Source organism: Mesocricetus auratus, unplaced genomic scaffold (genome assembly GCF_017639785.1).
Source record: "Mesocricetus auratus isolate SY011 unplaced genomic scaffold, BCM_Maur_2.0 Super-Scaffold_100003, whole genome shotgun sequence".
NCBI lineage: Eukaryota > Metazoa > Chordata > Mammalia > Rodentia > Cricetidae > Mesocricetus > Mesocricetus auratus.
This window is the reverse complement of record NW_024429188.1, coordinates 13,700,589-13,719,556: the sequence shown is the minus strand read 5'-3', so window position 1 is coordinate 13,719,556 and position 18,968 is coordinate 13,700,589. Positions and strand designations below refer to the sequence as shown.

Below are 18,968 nucleotides of genomic sequence, written 5' to 3'. Positions count from 1 at the left end.
ATTAAAAACGTGTTTGCAGGAATGGGGAGATGGCTCAGTGTGTGTGTATGTGTAAAGTACATGTACAAGCAGGATGTCTTGACCTGGAATCCCCAGAAGCCACGGAAAAGCTGGGTATGATAGTGCACATTCTGTAACACCAGTACTGGGGAAGCAGAGGCAAGAAGATCCCTGGAGCTCATTGGTCAGCCAATCTAGCTGAATGGATGAGCTCTGGGTTCAGTGAGAGATCCTGTCCTAAAAACCAAGATGGTAAGTGATTGAGGAAGACATCCAGTGTTGCCCAATGGCCTTCCTGTGTATGTGCATACATGTGCACACAAACATACACAATGTGTACTACAATGCTACCTACCGGTTTAACTATTTTACAGAAGTTTAGATGGAATCACAAAGCACATGGTGAGTGATTGAGGAAGACATCCAGTGTTGCCCAATGGCCTTCCTGTGTATGTGCATACATGTGCACACAAACATACACAATGTGTACTACAATGCTACCTACCGGTTTAACTATTTTACAGAAGTTTAGATGGAATCACAAAGCACATAAAAGAAGCATTCCTGCTCGTCTGGTGTGATAGGATGGTAGCATCAACAGGAAAGACAAACAGCCCAGAGAATAGCTGTGCAGACTCAGACCTTTCAAAAGTAGTTACAGAGAGTTAGGACCTAATCATTGGCAGCAAGACAATGCTGGTACCTGGATCTGAGAGGCATGCAGGTCCATGGTGATGATGTGATCGGCCCCAGCAACTGACAGCATGTTGGCCACAAGTTTAGCGGAGATTGGAGCACGACTCTACAAAATAAAAATGAGGATTTAATATCAGAAAAAGATGGAAACTGTTAGATTCCTCTCACAAAGATATACACGGGGAAACAAAATCATGGATGGAATCAATAAGGAAAATTACAAGTTGTGACAACAAAAGATATATCCAACACATTGCATTTGATTAGTAAATATATACTATTGTTTGTTTCTGAGTCTGGCTCTCATATAGGCCAGGTTGGTCTCAAGATCACTTCTGTAGCCAAGGATGACCTTGAACTTCTGATACTCTTGCCTCCACCTCCTGAATGCTAAGATGATAGGCATGTGCCACCATGCTCAATTTCTGTGATAGTAGGGCTGGAACCCATAGCTTCCTGTATCTCAGGCAAGCACCCTACCAACTAAACTATATCTCCAGCCTACTGTGAAGCCATGCTACCTGATGCTACAGTAGAGCACAAATATCAAAGGAATAAAGTCAAACTGTGTACATGTGACATCACAATTTCTATAATTCAAATAGTAAGAAAGCATGAAGAGGTCCAATAAGATGGTTTAAGAGATCACTTTTAAGGCAAGACTAGCCAATGCTAGAAGAGTATTCTAGAAAGAAACAAAGAAATATATGAAGTCTCCAGAGCCAAAACACCATCAAACACCAGCTATGAAAGAAGTGCCATGCCCTGACAGATGAAAGCTAACCCTGCTACAAATTCAACAACAACAGTCACAAACAAAAATCAAATGAAGAATGGACTGGGAATTGAACATTCAGAGAAACAAGTTCATTGCCATTACGCCTTTTCTAAAGTTACCCAACTTCTTGATAGCTTTAGTTTCCGTATCGTAAATCATAGGCAATGAAAAGTCCATATCAAAGCAACCAAAGAGACTACACAGATATCATTAGACATAGTTCAGACATGACGTAGGCGGAGATCAGTTACTAACAGCATTGCATGCTTATACACAAGCCACAAAAAAGAAAACATGATCTTAAAATTGTATGAAGCTGGAGAAATGGTTCAGTGGTTAAGAACATTGACTGCTCTTTCGGAGGACCTGGGTTCAATTCCCAGCACACACATGACAGCTAACAGCTGTCTTTAGCTGCAAGATCTGACACCCTCACTCATACATGCAAATAAAATAAAAATAAATTATTTGAAAAATGTTATATGGAAATGTTAATGTTATGTTTAGTTCCTTTTAAACACCACCCTATTGTTTAAAAAAATACATCTCACCTTACTGTGTATATATAAAGTGTATACATTTATAAATACAATCAATAAATATTAATAGTATATAGTCAATATTATTAATATGTAAACATATTGTTTTATATATGAATTTTACATTAATTACACATACACATTTAAAAAAATCAGAGAAAACACCCCTAACACTACCAGCAGTTTTTGAGAAAATGAAACTATGGGAAAGTATTTCTTTTTTTTCTTTGAAACAGGGTTTCTCTGTGGCTTTGGAGGCTGTCCTGGAACTAGCTGTTGTAGACCAGGCTGGTCTCGAACTCCACCTGCCTCTGTCTCCCAAGTGCTGGGATTTTCTTTTTTTGGTTGTGAGCCTACCTTTAACGGCTGAGCCATCTGCCACCAATGCCTAGCGGGGAAGTATTTCTTGTTTCTTGTTTTCTGAGATAGCATCTCTATGGAACCCTAGCTGTAATGGAGGTTGCTGTATAGAAAGAACAGCTGGTCTTGAAGCTAACAAAGATTCACCTGGTGCTGTCGTCATTACACTGAGGTTAAAGGAGAAGTTCTTTCTTGTGCGTTTTTTTTTTAAGTTTAGGTGTGTGTGTTTCTTGCCTGGGTGTATGTCTGCATGCCAGAGTTCTCAGAGGCCAGAAGAAGGAGTCAAATCCCATGGAACTAACGTTTCAGATGACCGTGAACCACCTTGTGTGCTAGGAACTGAGCTACCCAGGTCCTTTGCAACAGCAACCTATACGCTTTATCATTGAGCCACCTCTCCAGCCTTTGTTTTCCTTATTTTAAAATGGTGGGGGTTTTTTGTGTTTGTTTTGATTTGGTCTTCTCAATACTAACTATATGTTACATTTTCATTTTTTAAACTCTCCTGCATTGTATTCCATGTTGCCTTTAATATCAAAAGAACTCTGGTCTACCAGGCTGTAGCCAATTCAAACCCTTCTCCCTTGCCTTTGCTGCTGTGTCCTTCCCTGCCAAGTAGATTGGGTCTGTTCTTTCTTTAGAGAATTCCATGGCCTTGCCTCACATACTCAACTCATTTCTATACATAAGTGGTTGAACCTTTAAGGTCTGGCTCAAATTCTGCAATTTTTAGTGTCTACAAAAATTCCAGAAATAATCTCTCTCTTCTTAGGTGACACTTGGTTGACTAAGAACCTGTGACTATTTAGCCCAGGGACCTAGGGTAAAGCCAAATAATACTGACCTAAAAAAAGAACAATATGTAGTGACAAAATGACTTGTGATGATATTTTGCTATACTCATATAACAGTGTCTTGTTCAGGCATCATCAGAGGTGCTTCCTCCTGCTGCAGATGGGAAGAAACACAGAGACCCACAGGCAGACATAATGCAGAAAGGGAGTAACCCTGCCATGCTCAGCCCTAAATGGGATGTTTCCATCAAATCTCTCCTCAGACTCAGGGAACTCTGTGGAAGAGGAGGCAGAAAGAGTGTAAAGAGCCAGAGGGGACACCAAGAAAATAAGTCCCTCTAAATCAACAGGACTAAGGTTCATATGAACTCACAGAGACTTAAGCAGCAAGCATAGGGGCAACACAGGTCTGCACCAGGTCCTCAGCATATATGTTATGGTTTTCAAGGGAACTTTTAAAAGAAAGCAATTAATTGGCAGATTGTTAACAATTTTAGAGGTACGTCCATGACCATCATAGTAAGGAGTATAGCAGCAGGTGGTAGGTGTCATGCTGGAGCAATGCTAACCTCACTCACAACCAGGGAGTATAGAGACTGGGCCTGGTCTGACCCGGCTCTTAAAAACTCAAAGGCCACACCTTCCTCCAACAATGCCACATTTCCTAATCCTTCCAAAACAGTTCTACCAACTGCAGAACAAGCATTCAAACATAAGAACCTACAAGGCCATTCTCATTTAAATCATCTCAAGTCTACAGAGAGAAAAATCAGTGTGACCTTTAATGAGCAGATGCAGCGCTTACCTTGCAAGTATGAGGACATGAATTCAAGCCCAGAGCCCACATCAAAATGCTGTAGCATGGTAACAAGTGCCTGTAATACCCATGCTGGGTAGGTGGGGACTGACATATACTCTGGGGCTCACTGGCCATCCTAATCTATATGACAAATTTCGGGCCAGTGAGAAACCTTATCAAAACAAAACCAAACAAACAGAAGCAAAACAAAACCCAAAAAGATGGACAGCACTGAAAACCAGAAGAACAGTATCTGAACTTGTGTTCTTATTCATGCACACAGAAGTGTACAGGATTTGCACACATACACATTCCCTCAAACACACACACACACACACACACACACACACACACACACACACACACAGACACACATAGACTACAATATTACAGGGAACTGTGTCGATTGCTTTAGCATTGGAATATGAACCTCACCTTACAAATCATTCTGAAAAAAGAAGAAAAAAATCCAAGTTGACAGCCCTTCACTCTCTCAGAAATAATTATCCCTGACTGGTTCACAACCCACTGTTCTCTCCAGGGAAGAGAACTAGCAATTATAGGCACCAGCAAACGTCGACTCATGGGCTAGACTTGCCTGATACCTGGTTTGGGCCTAGGGGTGGTCTCCACACTTAGAAAACAGACAAAAATGAGAGTTTGTACCATTTGAAGGTGACATAAAATCCATAGTTCAGTGGGCATAAATAAAGCACTCTTGAAACACAGCCATACCCATTTATTTGAATATTGGCTACGGCAGTATCCACACTAAAATGGTAGAAGTTGAGCTTGTTGCAATAACCATCCAATGGGCTAGCTACAAAGCCCCAAATATTAACACTTAGTTCTTTTCAGAAAGCTTGTCCACTTGTGTATGCTAGGCCAGAAACTTCATTCATAGAAGCTATCCTGTCCTCAGTGTACAGGTGAGGACACTGAAGGTGCAGAGTTTAGGTAACTTTTACAAAGGGCAAACAGGGTGAATCATGGTATTGGAATTCAAAGCAGAGCCTGTTTTATTTCAAAGCTTACATCAAGCCTTTGACAATTACTGTGACATCATCATCACTTTCCTGTGTGAATATTCCATTGTGTTAAGTGGTCATTTATGAAACAGTTACTTTCCTGTGAGAAGCTGCTCTTGGGTTCTGGTCCTTACAAATTAAAGCTAAATAAACTACTCCACAGACAGAGAACAAAGGGTAAAAACACACGAAACAAGTTTGGAAGATGGGTTTAAAGTCCCAAGATTTTTCTGGATTTTTTTCAGCAGGTACTTCTTGGTAGAGGCAATTACACAGAATTTCTCTGTGCCATTAGAGATTATGGGCAATACAGTCCCAAAGGAAGAGAAAAGAACAATAGGCAGCCTGGGAGGGCTGCCCAGAGCTCCTCCTGTAGCCAACAAGAACACTCTGTCTAGGTCCAGAGATTAAGTGTGGCACCTGGCTTTCTACGACATTCAGACACCACCTGGCTTTCTACCTCCTTAAGTGAAGAAAAAAAATAGAAGTACCTTCCTCCATCCCAAACCATGGTTGGTGCACTTATAGTCCCAGACACCGGGAAATAGTAATACTTGGCTAAGGAATGAAGTAAACTACCGGGCTCTGGTCATTTCTTATTTCTCTTACTAAGTCCTCATTGCCCTCACCCAGCAGTTTCCCAGCACCAAGCTAAACTTCGTGGCCCGAGGGAAGTAAATTGTTAGAACTTTCCAGAATGCAAATGGGACACCTTGAATGACAGGTTAACAGATTAAACTGGATGAGAATGAAATTGTTCCCTCACTATAATTTGAGTCACACAGACTACACAGATCCATCCGAAGTCATGGTTGGAGGGTCCTGCCAGGTAACTCAGCTATGCAAGCCTGAGCTGGATCTACAGAAAAGTGGAAGGAGAAAACTGACTCCACAAAGGTACCCTCTGCCCTCCACATATGTGTTGTGGCATGCACACACACACACACACACACACACACACACACACAGGTAAAAAAAGGTAAGATTAAGATAAAGGAAGTCGCCAGGCGTACGTGGCACATTGCCTTTCATCCCAGCACTGAGGAGGCAGAGGCAGAGGCAGGTGGATCTCTGTGAGTTCAAGGCCTGCCTGGTCTACAAAGTGAGTTCCAGTCCAGCCAGCATTACACAGAGAAAACCTGTCTTGAAAAACCAAAAAGGACTCCTCCCCGCAAAAGCATACAATAAAGAAGTAAAATAAAGGAAGTCACAGCTCCAGAACAATGCATAGGTCTTGGCCTCCTTAAAGTCAGTTTGGGTTACATACCTATACAAGAGTAGTCACGTATTAGATTTGCTGAGAACAGTATGAGGAGTGGATACTTGTTTCCTGGCACAGTCAGTCTTGAGCTTTCTTTTAATCTCTGGAGCAGTGGTTCTCAACCTATGGGTTGCGACCCCGTGGGGGCTCAAATAACCCTTTCACAGAGGTCACTAAGACCATCCTGCATATCAGATATTTATATTATGATTCATAACTGTAGCAAAATTACAGTTATGGAGCAGCAATGAAAATAATTCATGGTTAAAGGTCACCACAACATAAGGGTCGCAGCATTAGGAAGGTTGGGAACCACTGCTCTAGAATGTCCTGTTGGAAGTGATCAGTGATAATTCTATCTACACTATGTCAAAGCTTAAACAAGGCTGAAAAATGTTCAACCCCATTCATCAATGACTTCATTTAATATCCATTGGTGTAGCTAGAATGCTGGTGCCTGATTTGGGATTGTTGAACTTCAGAGTTACAAGAGACTACACTACCGCTTTTTAAAGCCATTCCCAATTACCATTTGTAGTCATTTGTTGCAGGGGTGCTAAGAAATAAAACACTGCTATGGTTGCTTCTCTTCTCTAACAGTAAGGGTCAGTTTCCTGAGCTGCACTCATTGTCACACAAACTTCATCATATCCTCACCTATTGATGATGGTCTTAGTAGCAGCTAAGTTTGGAAAGGCATGTTCAAAATGGCCCCATATGAAAAACGTATCTAAATGTCTCTCAACAGGGAAACTGGTAGATAGTAGGTCACACACTGAAGCTCTGAAAAACAGTCACTGGGGGTGAGAGAAGGTGGGGTAAGTTCATTTTAGTTGGTAAATGTGCTTGTCACCAAATCTGATGAGATGTGTTCATTCAATCCCTGGGACTCACGTGTTGAAGGAGACAAATAATGCCCACAAGCTGTTCGACTCTCACATGTGCACCCAAACATACCCAAACTCACCCCCACACTAAATGTAAAAAATTGTAACAAACAAAGTCACTAGTGTTGTGAGGAACCCACAGGGCTCTTTTTGCTCGCACAGTGGATGGTGGCAGTGCTGGCAGTCGGGGACAGAGACCAAAAGACCACCACATTTCTTGAAATGCAAGGGGAAAGTGACAGACAGGTTAGTTTCTCTATCATAAATTGGGAATAAAAGCAAGAAGAGAAATTAGCAAATGCCACTTGAGAAAATGTGACCATATATCAGTTATGTCAACAACAACCACCAAATGTGTCTCAATATTTGTATATCTTAAAGAAGAATCTGGGGTTCCAACAAATGCCTCCCATGAAAAATGGACAGGACCCTTGTAAGGAAAAAAATTACTGAAGAAAATACAATGTCACATTATCTCCTGAGCCAACCACAAAATATAAAATCTACATGAAATGAAATTGATTCAAATTAATCATATTAACAAACATCTTGGCAGTTAGTTTCCTTTTTGTTACTGTGGTAAAACACATTGACAAAGACAACTTAAAGGAGAAAGGATTTAATTGCCTCCTAATTCTAGGATACTGTCCACCATCCTGGAAAACTCGAGGGGGCACTGACTTCAAGCAGCTACTCACATTCTCATCAAGAACAGAGAGAATGAATGTATGAATTATTACATTCAGCTCACTTTTCTTTTATCCAACCTAGAACCTAAGCCAAAGGCATGGTGCTGCCCCCTTCCACATTGGATCTTCTGACATGAATTAATATAACCAAGGTAATTCCCAAAGACACACCCACAGAGCAACCTGACCTAGACAATCCCTCATTAGGATTTTCTTCTCAGGTGATTGTAGGTTGTGTCAAGTGGACAAATAAAATTAACCATCTCAGTAAGTAACTTCCTGCAAGAGAGAGTTGTTATAAAAAGAATGAAGCTAACCGGGTGGTGGTGGCGCACGCCTTTAATCACAGCACTTGGGAGGCAGAGACAGGCGGATCTCTGTGAGTTCGAGGCCAGGCTGGACCGACAGCCTCCAAAACAATATAGAGAAACCCTGTATCCTAAAACCAAAAAAAAAGAATGAAGCTGCTCCATTCCCATTCTTTTTTTCTTGCTCACACATATCTCTTCTCTATATGGCTAGTTCCTTTCTCTGCCATATTGTGAACACCTGCTGGGATGCCACAGTTGAGTTGTTTGGATTTTCCAGCCTCACTAAATAAACCCTTTATTTTATAAGCCACTCAGCACAGATCCTTACTTAAACTAACATAAAACTGACTATAAAACTAAGCAGTACTCTAATGTAAAGTGTGGCATGTAGGCCAAACTTAAGTTGCTATATGACTGGGTCCTGTTTATAAGCTATAAAGTTTCTTTTGAATTTTGAAATGATTGGGGAGAAATGAAAATAATATTTCATGGCATATAAAATACAAAGTCACATGTGTCTATAAATAAGTTTGAATTGATTTGTTTCACAGTTTCACATATGCATGCTTTACATACTGACTATTCTCACCTAGAAGCTAACCCACCATCTCTGTCTACCCTCCTCCTCCCTATATTTGTCGTCTATATTTGTCATTTATATATTGTCCTCTATCTCTGCTTTTGAGGTACACAGCTGAGTAGCTGCAATAAAAACCAGTCATTTATAGAAAAACTTGGCTGTCTCTTTCTATCCATATATGGTAAATCATATCTTAAGTGCTGAATGTAATTCTTCATATCACATTTTAGTAAAACAATGAGTGACTAGCTGTGTTCGGCACAGACTCTGGAAACTGTTCCTGAAGATGTTGGGATTCAAATTCAAGAAGCACAAGAATTCATGCTTATACAGGTTATTATTTTATTTTGTTTTTTAAATCCATGGGAATCTTAAGTGCTTTTTTGAAATGATATCTTCAAGTCATCACTGTCATGAAGTGATATTGTCTCCCCAAATTCATACTGACCTACAAGTCTGGAATGGAATTTCACTGTAGAAAGGTCTTTGCAGATGCTATTAATGTAAAGGTATGGAGATGAGGTCATTTTGGATAAGAGTGGCCCCAAATGCAATGATAGTGTCCTTGTAAAGGATACAAGCAGAGACTGGAGGAGAAGCCATGGCATAGAAGACAGGGAGAAAGTATGTAGCCACAATAAAGAAATGCCTGAAGCCCCCAGGAGCTGGGCAAGGTGGGGAAGATTCTACCCTAGGGTCTTAGAGGAAGCTGGATGAAATTGTGGTGGATTGAAGACCTCAAAAAGATATGTCCATGTCCTAACCTCCAGAACCTATTAATGCCACTTGGCGTAGCATTCTTCCAGATATAATTAGAAAAGAAACATAAGATGAGATCATCCTGGATGAGGAAGGCCTTAAATTCAGTGACAGTATCACACATAGAGAGAAGTGTCTTGGAGACCAAGACAGAGACTGAAACAATGGGAGCCACCAGCCAAGAGAAGCCTGAATGTCTGGGAGTTGGAGGAGGCAGGAAGGGTACTCCCTTAGAATAAGCTCAGCACTGACACACCTTGACCTCAGTCAGACATCTGGTCTGTGAACTTCTAAAGAATAATTTCCTGCTCTGTAAATCTGTCCAGCTCACATTAATTTGTGATAATACCCCTAACCAACCAAGATAAGCTCCTTCAATATTTGTTTCAATTCCAACTTTTCTGATGTGTCATAAAGGCTAAGAACAAACGTATTCACTTGCAAGAACACAATATTGAAACTAGAGTCCTCACCTTGATGCAAAGCTGTGAGATAATTCGGATGGTCTTCAGTTCACCTGTATTCATTGAGGTGTGTGTGTGTTCATGCACATGTGTGTAAATGTGTTTATTTTGCTCTATCCACCACCTTACAAAACTCCAATATGACAAGGCTAATGGTACTTGAATGTCTTTGAATACATATACACATTGTCTGTGTTGGTACATATGGTGGGTTCAATGACAGATCTGAAATAGACAAGGTGAGGGCATATATTTACATGATTATTGAACAGGAAAGCCAATAATTGAGTGTCTAATGAAGGCAGTAGGTAAGAAAACTGGTGAGCACAGTAGGTTTCTAGGGCAAGACACACCTCGCCTACCTTGTCCTTTTTATCTTGCCGAGCATACGGGAAACAGGGTATCACAGCAGTTACCCTGGATGCGGATGCGATCTTGCATGCGTTGATCATGATGAGTAGCTCCATCAGGTTGTCATTAATTTCACCGCAGCCACTCTGGATGATATAGACATCTTCCCCTCTCACACTTTCACCAATCTCAACACTACAAAAGAACAATGCCATATTACTTGTCTTTGCTTGCGGGTGTTTAAAAACACTCTGGAAAATTGATTTAAGGAGGGGGTGCTTATTTTGGTTCACAGTTCAAGGTATACCCCATTATTCTGGGAAGTTAAAATGGAGGGACCTCTAAGCAGTTGTGCACACTCTACTCTCAATCAGAAAGCAGAAAGTACAGATTTATGCCGCTTTTCAGTTTCCTTCCCTCTTACAGAGTCTGGGGCCCAGCCTGAGGAATGGTGCTATGCACAGTGGGTGGGCATTTCTGCCTCAGTTAACACAATTAAGACCATTTCCCACAAGCTGGCTTCCAGGCCCATCTCCCAGGTGATCTTAGATTCTGTCAAGTTGACAATTACCAATCAGCCATCACAACCCTGGTTAACATCAAGGTCTCTGAAAAACTCTCAGACTATCTCCAACTTCAGCAATCCAGCAGGTCCAAACCTGGGACTCGGTATGGAGTCACAGTCCTAACTGTGACATATGAGATGGCATGAACATAGAACAAAATCAGCAAAGGGAAAAGCACACAACGGAATCCAGGTGTGAACTTCCAGGCATTCTCCCCCAGCGGAGTCTTGTTCAAAGCGTCCAGAGGGAAGAGTTACCTACTAGGGCAGATGTACAGACTTAGGGTCCAGGCTTTTTATTGGAAGCTGGTCAATGTAGTCACCCACTGCCTAGTGCATACCAAAATGCTAGCTTTGTACCAGGCGGGCGGGAGCTCAGTGTAAGCCACATTGTTTCCTGGCTGTTAATAGTTCACACACAACAAGCCAATTCTTACTGAAGAATTGTGTGGGAATCCCTGTTAGAGCTAAGTTCCCATAGGCCCGCCAAGAGCTGACCTTGCAAGGAACCTTTCTAAGTTCCAGGCCTTCTCTGATAATTCCTTGTGCTGATTTTTCTACTATTATTAACCAGGGATATTGTTTTAAAAATTCAAATCACAGGAGCTGGAGACATGGTTCAGATGGTAATGTGCACAAGCATAGAGCACCTGAGTTTGGCATTCCAGAACGAACATTTAAAAAAAAGTCAGGTACAATGGCACACACATATATAATCCCAGCTTTGGGAGAACAGAGACAGTAGATCCCTGGAACTGATTGGCTGGCCAACCAGTCAGCCAGCCAGCCAGCTGAATAAATGAGCTCCAGGTTCATTGAGAGTCTTATCTCACAAAGTAAAACAGAGGGGGATGTAGAAAGACATCTGATACTGACCTCTGGAAGCACGTGTACATACCACACACACACACACACACACACACACACACACAATCAAATCATGATCAAAATACGGTAGTTCTACCTATAATACCAGTACTCGGGAAAGGCTGAGAGAAGAGATTCCTGAGTTCCAGGCCAGCCTGGACTACAGAGGGAGAACCAGTCTCTCTCTCTCTCTCTCTCTCTCTCTCTCTCTCTCTCTCTCTCTCTCTCTCTCTCTCTCTCTCTCTCTCTTTCTCTCTCTAACACTCTCACACACACACACACACACACTGTAAGGCTTATAACAGTTAAAGAGTCAGGAGACAACCAGTTTCAGTCTTAGATGGCTTTTTAGAGAGAGATTTATTTTCAAGTCTCCAACTATCATTCAAGACTTGAGTCTTGATTTTTCATTAGGCATCAGGTATTGACCTCTCAATACAGAAGATGAAGATTTAACATCTCTTCCTCTCTGCTCCATCACACAGATGAATGCTTCCCACCTCACCATCGTGTCAATACAGATCAGTATTCAAGCTAAAGATTGACTGCTACATTTGAACTCTGTCCATGATGATCAGAGCTGAGCTGTGAAGTAAACTAAAACCCGTGTTCCTATTTTTTCTTTCATGCACAAGTTTCAGTGTGAGTGTATGTGTGTGTGTGTTTTACCTTAGGCTTTCTCTGGTGAATTTTCTATTTACTACACATTCATTTTCCATTCCCCACACCCCATTAATAATTTCAATCTCCCAGAGTCAGCCTTCAAGTCCATCTCCATTTTCCCATTCTGCCAATATCCTACTCACAGCTGGATGACATGAATGGCTCAGCTGCCATAGGGATTCTCGACACCTCTTTGCAGCACTCCACCGGTCATTTTCTGTATCTGTTTATGGTATACTTCCTTCTTTTGCTAGTTGTCATCCTGTAGCTCCTGGAGAGTTACTAGTAGCCAACCTTTTGAAAACCATGTGTCTAAAAATGTCTGGGCTTAAGGTTATAGAATCTGGGGTAATTTGCTTTGGAAAGTCAGCCCATCCATGTTATATGGCTGCCAAACAGAGAAGGAAAACATCACATCATGCACTCTGGCACATCCTTCACAGAATATCAGAGAACAAAAAATTAGCAGCTCTGATAAGAACTCTTGTTTTAAAATAACAATCCTGTTCCAACAGATAGTCAGAACAATTTTATATATTTGGGACCTTTTTTCCTGTGTAACTTCTTATCTTGAGATAGGCTACAGAAAACTGGGGCAATGAATGGAGCTCAGAGGTAGAGTATTTGGATAAACAAATAGGAAACCCTGGGTTCCATCCCCCACACTAGAAAAATGAATGCAGAAAACTTCCCTGTATCAACCTGAATACAGCTCCTCAAAAATACATCATCAGAATCTGGTGTGGTGGCACACACTTAGAGTCCCAGACAAGATGACTTTGAACTCCTCTTCCTCTTTCCTCCATCTTCTAAGTGCTAGAATTTAGGCATGTGCCACCATACTGGGCTCTGAAAATGAGTTTTGATATTCGATCACACTCCTGCATAAGGTTCTCTGTTATGGACGTTAAGAGTACACTATAAAGACAAGATGAAAGGAACAGAAAGAGACTGAAATCTATCCCCTTATTTTGAGTGCTAAAGAGTGAACACAATTCTTTGGCCAATGAGAGTGCTTAGTAGACAAAAGCAGATACAGCACAAGTCTGACAACCTCTGTTCAGTCCCTGGAATACACATAAGAAGCTGAATGTTCCAACTATTAGACTAACACAATTACATCAAATATGGGGCTAATTTATTTTGGAATGTATCTGCAACCAAAGAACTACTCTATAGAGGTAAAATGTTTGGATCCGGTAGAAACCCCCAAGCTTGGGGGCCAGCAAGTCTGGAGCATGCAGTAGGGCAGAAACCCCCAAAAGTTTGTGGACTAGCCTGGGGTACAGAGCATGACAGAAAGAAGAAAAATTCTACTTCTACAAGTATAAGGAGAGAACTGATTCTTCAGAGTTGTTCTCTGCCATCCACACATGTGTCATGGCATTCATGTGCACACACATATACACACATAACTTAAATGTAATACAATTACATCAAGTATAGGACTAATTTAGTTTGGAAGGCAGGCATTAAATAGCTCAGGGACTGACAAAATGCATCCCCTATATACAATAAGAATGGTTTGGTAGTCCCAGTAATAAATACCCCCAAAGACATTTATACCCTAATCCTTTGCATATGTTAGATTATATGGCAAGGGGAATGTATATATGCAGATGGAATCAAGTATGCTAATAAGCTGATGCTAAAACAGAAAGGTCATGGTGGTGGTGGGGCACGCCTTTAATCCTAGCAGGTAAAGGCTGGTGGATCTCTGTGATTTCAAGGCCAGTCTGGTCTACAGAAAAAGTTCTATGACAGGTTCCAAAGCTACACGGAGAAACCCTGTCTCCAACCCCCCCCCAAAAAAAACCCCAGAAAGATCACACTTGACTATTTAAATTTGTTCCATGTGGTCATAGCTGACTTTCAAATTGGAAGAGTAGAAACGGATGGGAGGACTAAAGCAAATCAGAGAGTCTCTATTTCGGAAGGTCTCAAGATCCCAGGGCTGTGGGGTGTCTACAAAACTGAAAGGGGACTGGGACTCTAGTTTGATAGAATGCTTGCTCGATATGTATGAAGCCTTGAGTTTGGTCCCCACCAGTGGGTAAAACCAGATATGGCGACACACACCTGTCATTCTGGTACTTGGGAAGTGGAGACAGGAGGATCAGAAGTCCAAAGACATCATCAGCCCTGTTGACCTATGCAGGACTGTAGTGTATAGACATGCAAGACATAGCAGTAATAGGGACTACATGTGGCTGGCAATGCCTAAAATATTTACGATCTGGCTCTTTACAGAAAGTTTCCCAACTCCTGGTCTTGTGACTTGTTTATCCCCACAAGATCACATTCTTTGCCCTGCCTTTCTTCACCAAGGAACTGCAATCCTCCTGTGACTAGCAGTCCAGGGGAGCACAGAACACCATGGCAACATTTCTTCCAAAGCCAATTCTGCTTCTACTTACAAAGAAGACATCTCCACTGCAATCTGTAGTAAAGTTCTCTCATAGGTTGCATGGATCAGCTTGAGAACAAAAGACTCTCCCCTTCCGACAAGAAGACTTTAGCAATACTAAATGGCTGAGGGTAATTTATAAGATGGCTGCCTGATTTTTAAAGACGTCTTTCTATTGTGGCATAGCATCTAAGTCTTTCTTAGACCGTCCCTAGACCTAACAGGGCTTTGACCAATACAATATTACAGAAGTGATGACATGCTAGCTTCTGAGGCCAGGACTTTATGAACTGGTACCTAACTACGTCCTGTCTTTCGAAACTCTCCCTCTTGTTGCATGGCTTCTGTGCTAGAAGGGAACCCAAGCAGCCCTGTGGAGTGGTTCTTAGCCAAGCATCCAGGCAACAACTAGCCAAACTTACCAGCCTCACGAGTAAGCTATCTTCGAAAATGGGTCCCAAGGCCTCAGTACCCATCCTAGGTGCCACCACTGGAGAAGGAAACAAACCTACCTTGCTCTGACCTGCAGAAATTTCACGTCTGGGAGCCAAATAAACAGGTTGCTTTAAGCCATTGAGTTCTGGGTGATCTGCTCAATGGTAGTAACCAGAATACTGGGTCCCATGGTTCAAGTAAGGACCCTATAGCAGTAAATTAACCAGGGTGAAATACTACAAGAGACCTGGGATACCATTATGAACAGCATCCTCTAAGTCATGGAGGGTTCTCTGGAGTCGGAAGAGAAGCTGGAATACACTTCTCCCTGCAAAATGGAAACACTTGGGAGATGAGAAGGTGAATGTGGAAGTGTGCCTGTCTCATTATGTAGCATTTAAGAAAACTAGGAACTGAGGTGCTCAGGGCATCTGGACTTCTGCTCCTCACTCAGCAAGCGGCACTGAGGAAACACTACCTTACATAAATTGAATCCATTTTTCTCTTGCTTTTACCCTTTGTTTTCTCATCTCTACAGCCAAACAGGAATACTCATTTTGAGGACTGTGTGTAAAAATCAACCTCTGTCCCTGTGTTGACCATGAGAACGGTTAACACATTGACCTTCTAAATTCTTATAGACAACAGAAACATAAAATGTAGCTAGGCATTGTGGATGTCTGCAATTCCAGCACTTGGGAGGTGAAGGCAGGAGGATCATGAATTCAAGGCTGGGCTTAGCGACACAGTGAGCTCTGGACCAGGCTAGACGACACGAGACCTTGAAGCAAAGAAAGCATAAAGCAAACAAAACATCCATAACAAACAAAAGAAAAACCCAGCCCAACTAAGGAAACATAAGAAACATAACACAGAGCTAAGGAGTCTTAGACATCATATGATTTCTAATGGTCAAACCTGGTTAAAAGAGAACCCAAACTAAATAAAAACAAGTCTGCTTTCTATTTCAAATAAATGTATGAACAATTACACTTGAACATCCCAGTGAGTTTCACCCAACAGCCCATATAGGAATTGTAGCAGAAATCCAATACTAACTCAGCAAGGAACTCATCTAGAGTAGCCGAGCTCCCCAGCAAAGAATCATGCTGCACTGAGATATCAAGGGAGCATAGCCTTACTTACTTTCAAAACCTACTCCAACCAGCAATGTCTCCTTCATTTACATGACAACACCTTCTGAACAAAGACTCTTATTCTACTAGTGTTCTCAGAGCTGCTGAAACTTGGCCAGGACTGACAAAATCCTGCAATATTCAAACCTAGCTCCATTCTTCTCCCAAGTCTTAGAATCCTCCATATATTAAACGCTACAAAGGGAGCTGTGGATGTAGCTATTAAACTCCACAAAGGGAGCTGTGGATGTAGCTCAGTAGTTGAGTCTTCCTGCCTTAGCATACACAAGGACCTGGGATCCATCCTCAATACTGAAAACAAACAAACAAACAAACAAAGGCAAAGTGGCCATTCTTAAAACAGACATTTTTCTTATGTTTAACTAAGCTGGTCTCAATCCCCCTATGCAGCAAAGGATGCTCTTGAATTCCTGCTTTTCTAGTTTCTTCCACCCAAGTGCTGGGGTTGTAGTATATGCTACCACATCACATCCTGTTTTGATGTGGTCCAGGGGACCAAATCCAGGGCTTCATGCACGTTTGGCAAGCAACTCTACCAACTGAGCTATATCCCTAACCCCAAAGGAGCATTCTTAGCCTGAGTTGTCTACACAGTAATAGCATCTGCCATCTGTTCCTCCTATTATCATCCAAGGTGTGTAACTAGAGTTTACCTCCTAGAAAAGGTTCCAAGGGATGCACACAGCCTTTAGAAAAAGATCATCTTTGCCATCACTATTAGCCTGACTCTTAGCTGGGTCTGGTCACACAGATATCTGTAATTTTAATACTTGGGAGTAGGGGCAAGGGTATTCCTGTGAATCTGAGACCTGCTGGGGCTACACATGAATTCACTACGCTCCTAGATAACCATAGACAAACGCAGTCTCAGAAAACCAAAATAAAACAATAAAAAAATGCCCCTAACTTCACAAAATCTTGATGACTCAAAGTCATCAAGATTTTCTGCTTTCTTCTGGAAATTCAAAGTTTTAGATTTGACATTTCTGTCTACGAACATATTTAGATGAATTGCAACCTTGCCAAACGTAGAATGGTTATCTTTCTGTTGGTTAACTAAGCTAAACAGAATGAGGAAAAGAAATTGGTTTCGGGTGGGACAAGGAGCCCCCCAGTCCACTTTTGGAGGAGGGCTACTGCCTGCGTGACTACACTGAATACCAGTTACCACCTCTTGCTCACGTGAAAAATGGGTGGAATTTTTCCCAAAATAGGGTCTTGCGGTAGGCTGTATGGGGCTGAGCTCCATAAACACAAAGAAGCTGTTAGTTCGCGATACTTGATGCAGCAAAGTTAAAGGAAGCCCGGGGGCGCCCAACACGTGCGTCCTGCGCTCTCCGGCTCTTTCCAACTCTCACACAAACCCACCCTTCTGGATAAGGCAGTGCTTCACATCCACCCTGCTCTGGAAGAGTCACCTGAGCAGCTGGCAGCACTCTGATCGCCGGCGGCGGCTAGAAGTTCGAAAGTTACTCAGGTAAACCCAGTGTCCGGGACCTGTGCAGAAGCTTTTTGACCACGCTCAAGTCTGGGGTTCTGCCTGACAGAGAGTCGGAAACTGGGGCAGGCGAATCCACAGATGTCTCCCTGCCCCCACCATTCCCGGCACCGATGAGATGCCCACAGGCTGCGCCCACTTTCTCAGACGCTCTGTGACTGCACCGATCTCGCCCTTCCGGACTGAGGACACCAGGCGCAAAAGAGTGGCTTGGGTGCCTAGAAGTCTACAGGTCGCCGAAGTCCGGGTGCTGGAGGCCAGGCCACCAGAGGGACAACAGCGAGCAGAGACTCCAGGGTGACGGGGGGGGGGAGAGGGGGCCCCCCCCTTGCTGGACTTCTTTCTCCCCGGGCGCAGCCGCGGTGGCTCTGAAGCCTCATTGCTGCCGTCCCGCCCCGGAAGGGAGAGCGCAGCGCCCTCGGAGGTGGCCCGGGCATGCGATGGCCCCTGCCTCGGCCCCCTTGTGACTCCCACCTGGTCTCCTGGTTGCTGAACTTCTTGGTGACCACCTTGCCCAGCTCCAGGCCCAGGCGATCGGCCACGCGCTGCGACAGGTCCTGGTGAGAGCTGCCGCTGAAGAGCACGATGTTGGGCATGGTGAGGCGCGGGGATTGAAGAGCGCGCGGCGAAGGAGAAAGCGACAGCGACGCAGGCTGCTGCTACTGCTGCTACTGCTGCTACTGCCGCTGCCGCTGGTGCTGGTGCTGCTGTTGCTGCTCCTGTGCCCGCGGTTGCTGGTGGAGCGGGAAAACGCGGCGGCGGGATCTAGGGGAGGGGAGGAGCTGGGGGAGGAGCCAGAGAGAGAGAGAGAGGAGGAGCAGCGGACTAGTCACTGGAGGGTGCTGGGAAGCGGTTGCTGCCCGTGCAAGCTGGGCTGCAGGTTGTGAAGTTCTGGGTGGCCCAGAAGCACCCAGGTGCGGTTGTTCCCTAGGGAAGCTCGATGTCCCGCACTTGGCCTCTCTGACTTGTCTTCAGGTCGGGAGGTCAACTAATCAGATGGAGTGGGCACAGCGAGCGAGAGATTGCGGGAAGGGGCCATAGGGGTGTCTCACAGCAAAGAACCGCCTTTCAACCCGGAAG

At 43.2% G+C, this 18,968-nt stretch overlaps 1 protein-coding gene across 3 annotated transcripts in view; it reads right to left on the bottom strand.

Annotated features, from left to right (window-relative positions):
• Prps2 (phosphoribosyl pyrophosphate synthetase 2) overlaps positions 1–18,664 on the bottom strand; it is a 37,323-nt gene extending 18,659 nt beyond the window's left edge. The window contains exons 1-3 of one of the 3 annotated variants that reach the window (XM_005074179.4): positions 18,363–18,664; positions 10,299–10,491; positions 704–802 (exon numbers count right to left, since the gene is read on the bottom strand). In XM_005074179.4, coding sequence (XP_005074236.1) covers positions 704–802; positions 10,299–10,491; positions 18,363–18,484 — 414 coding nt within the window. In that variant the 5' untranslated portion in view covers positions 18,485–18,664. Of the gene's footprint in view, positions 1–703; positions 803–10,298; positions 10,492–17,808; positions 17,830–18,362 lie in introns of those variants that run through there. The other 2 variants (XM_005074178.4, XM_040744042.1) reach the window with 2 other exon arrangements.
• Between the last annotated feature and the right edge of the window lie 304 nt (positions 18,665–18,968).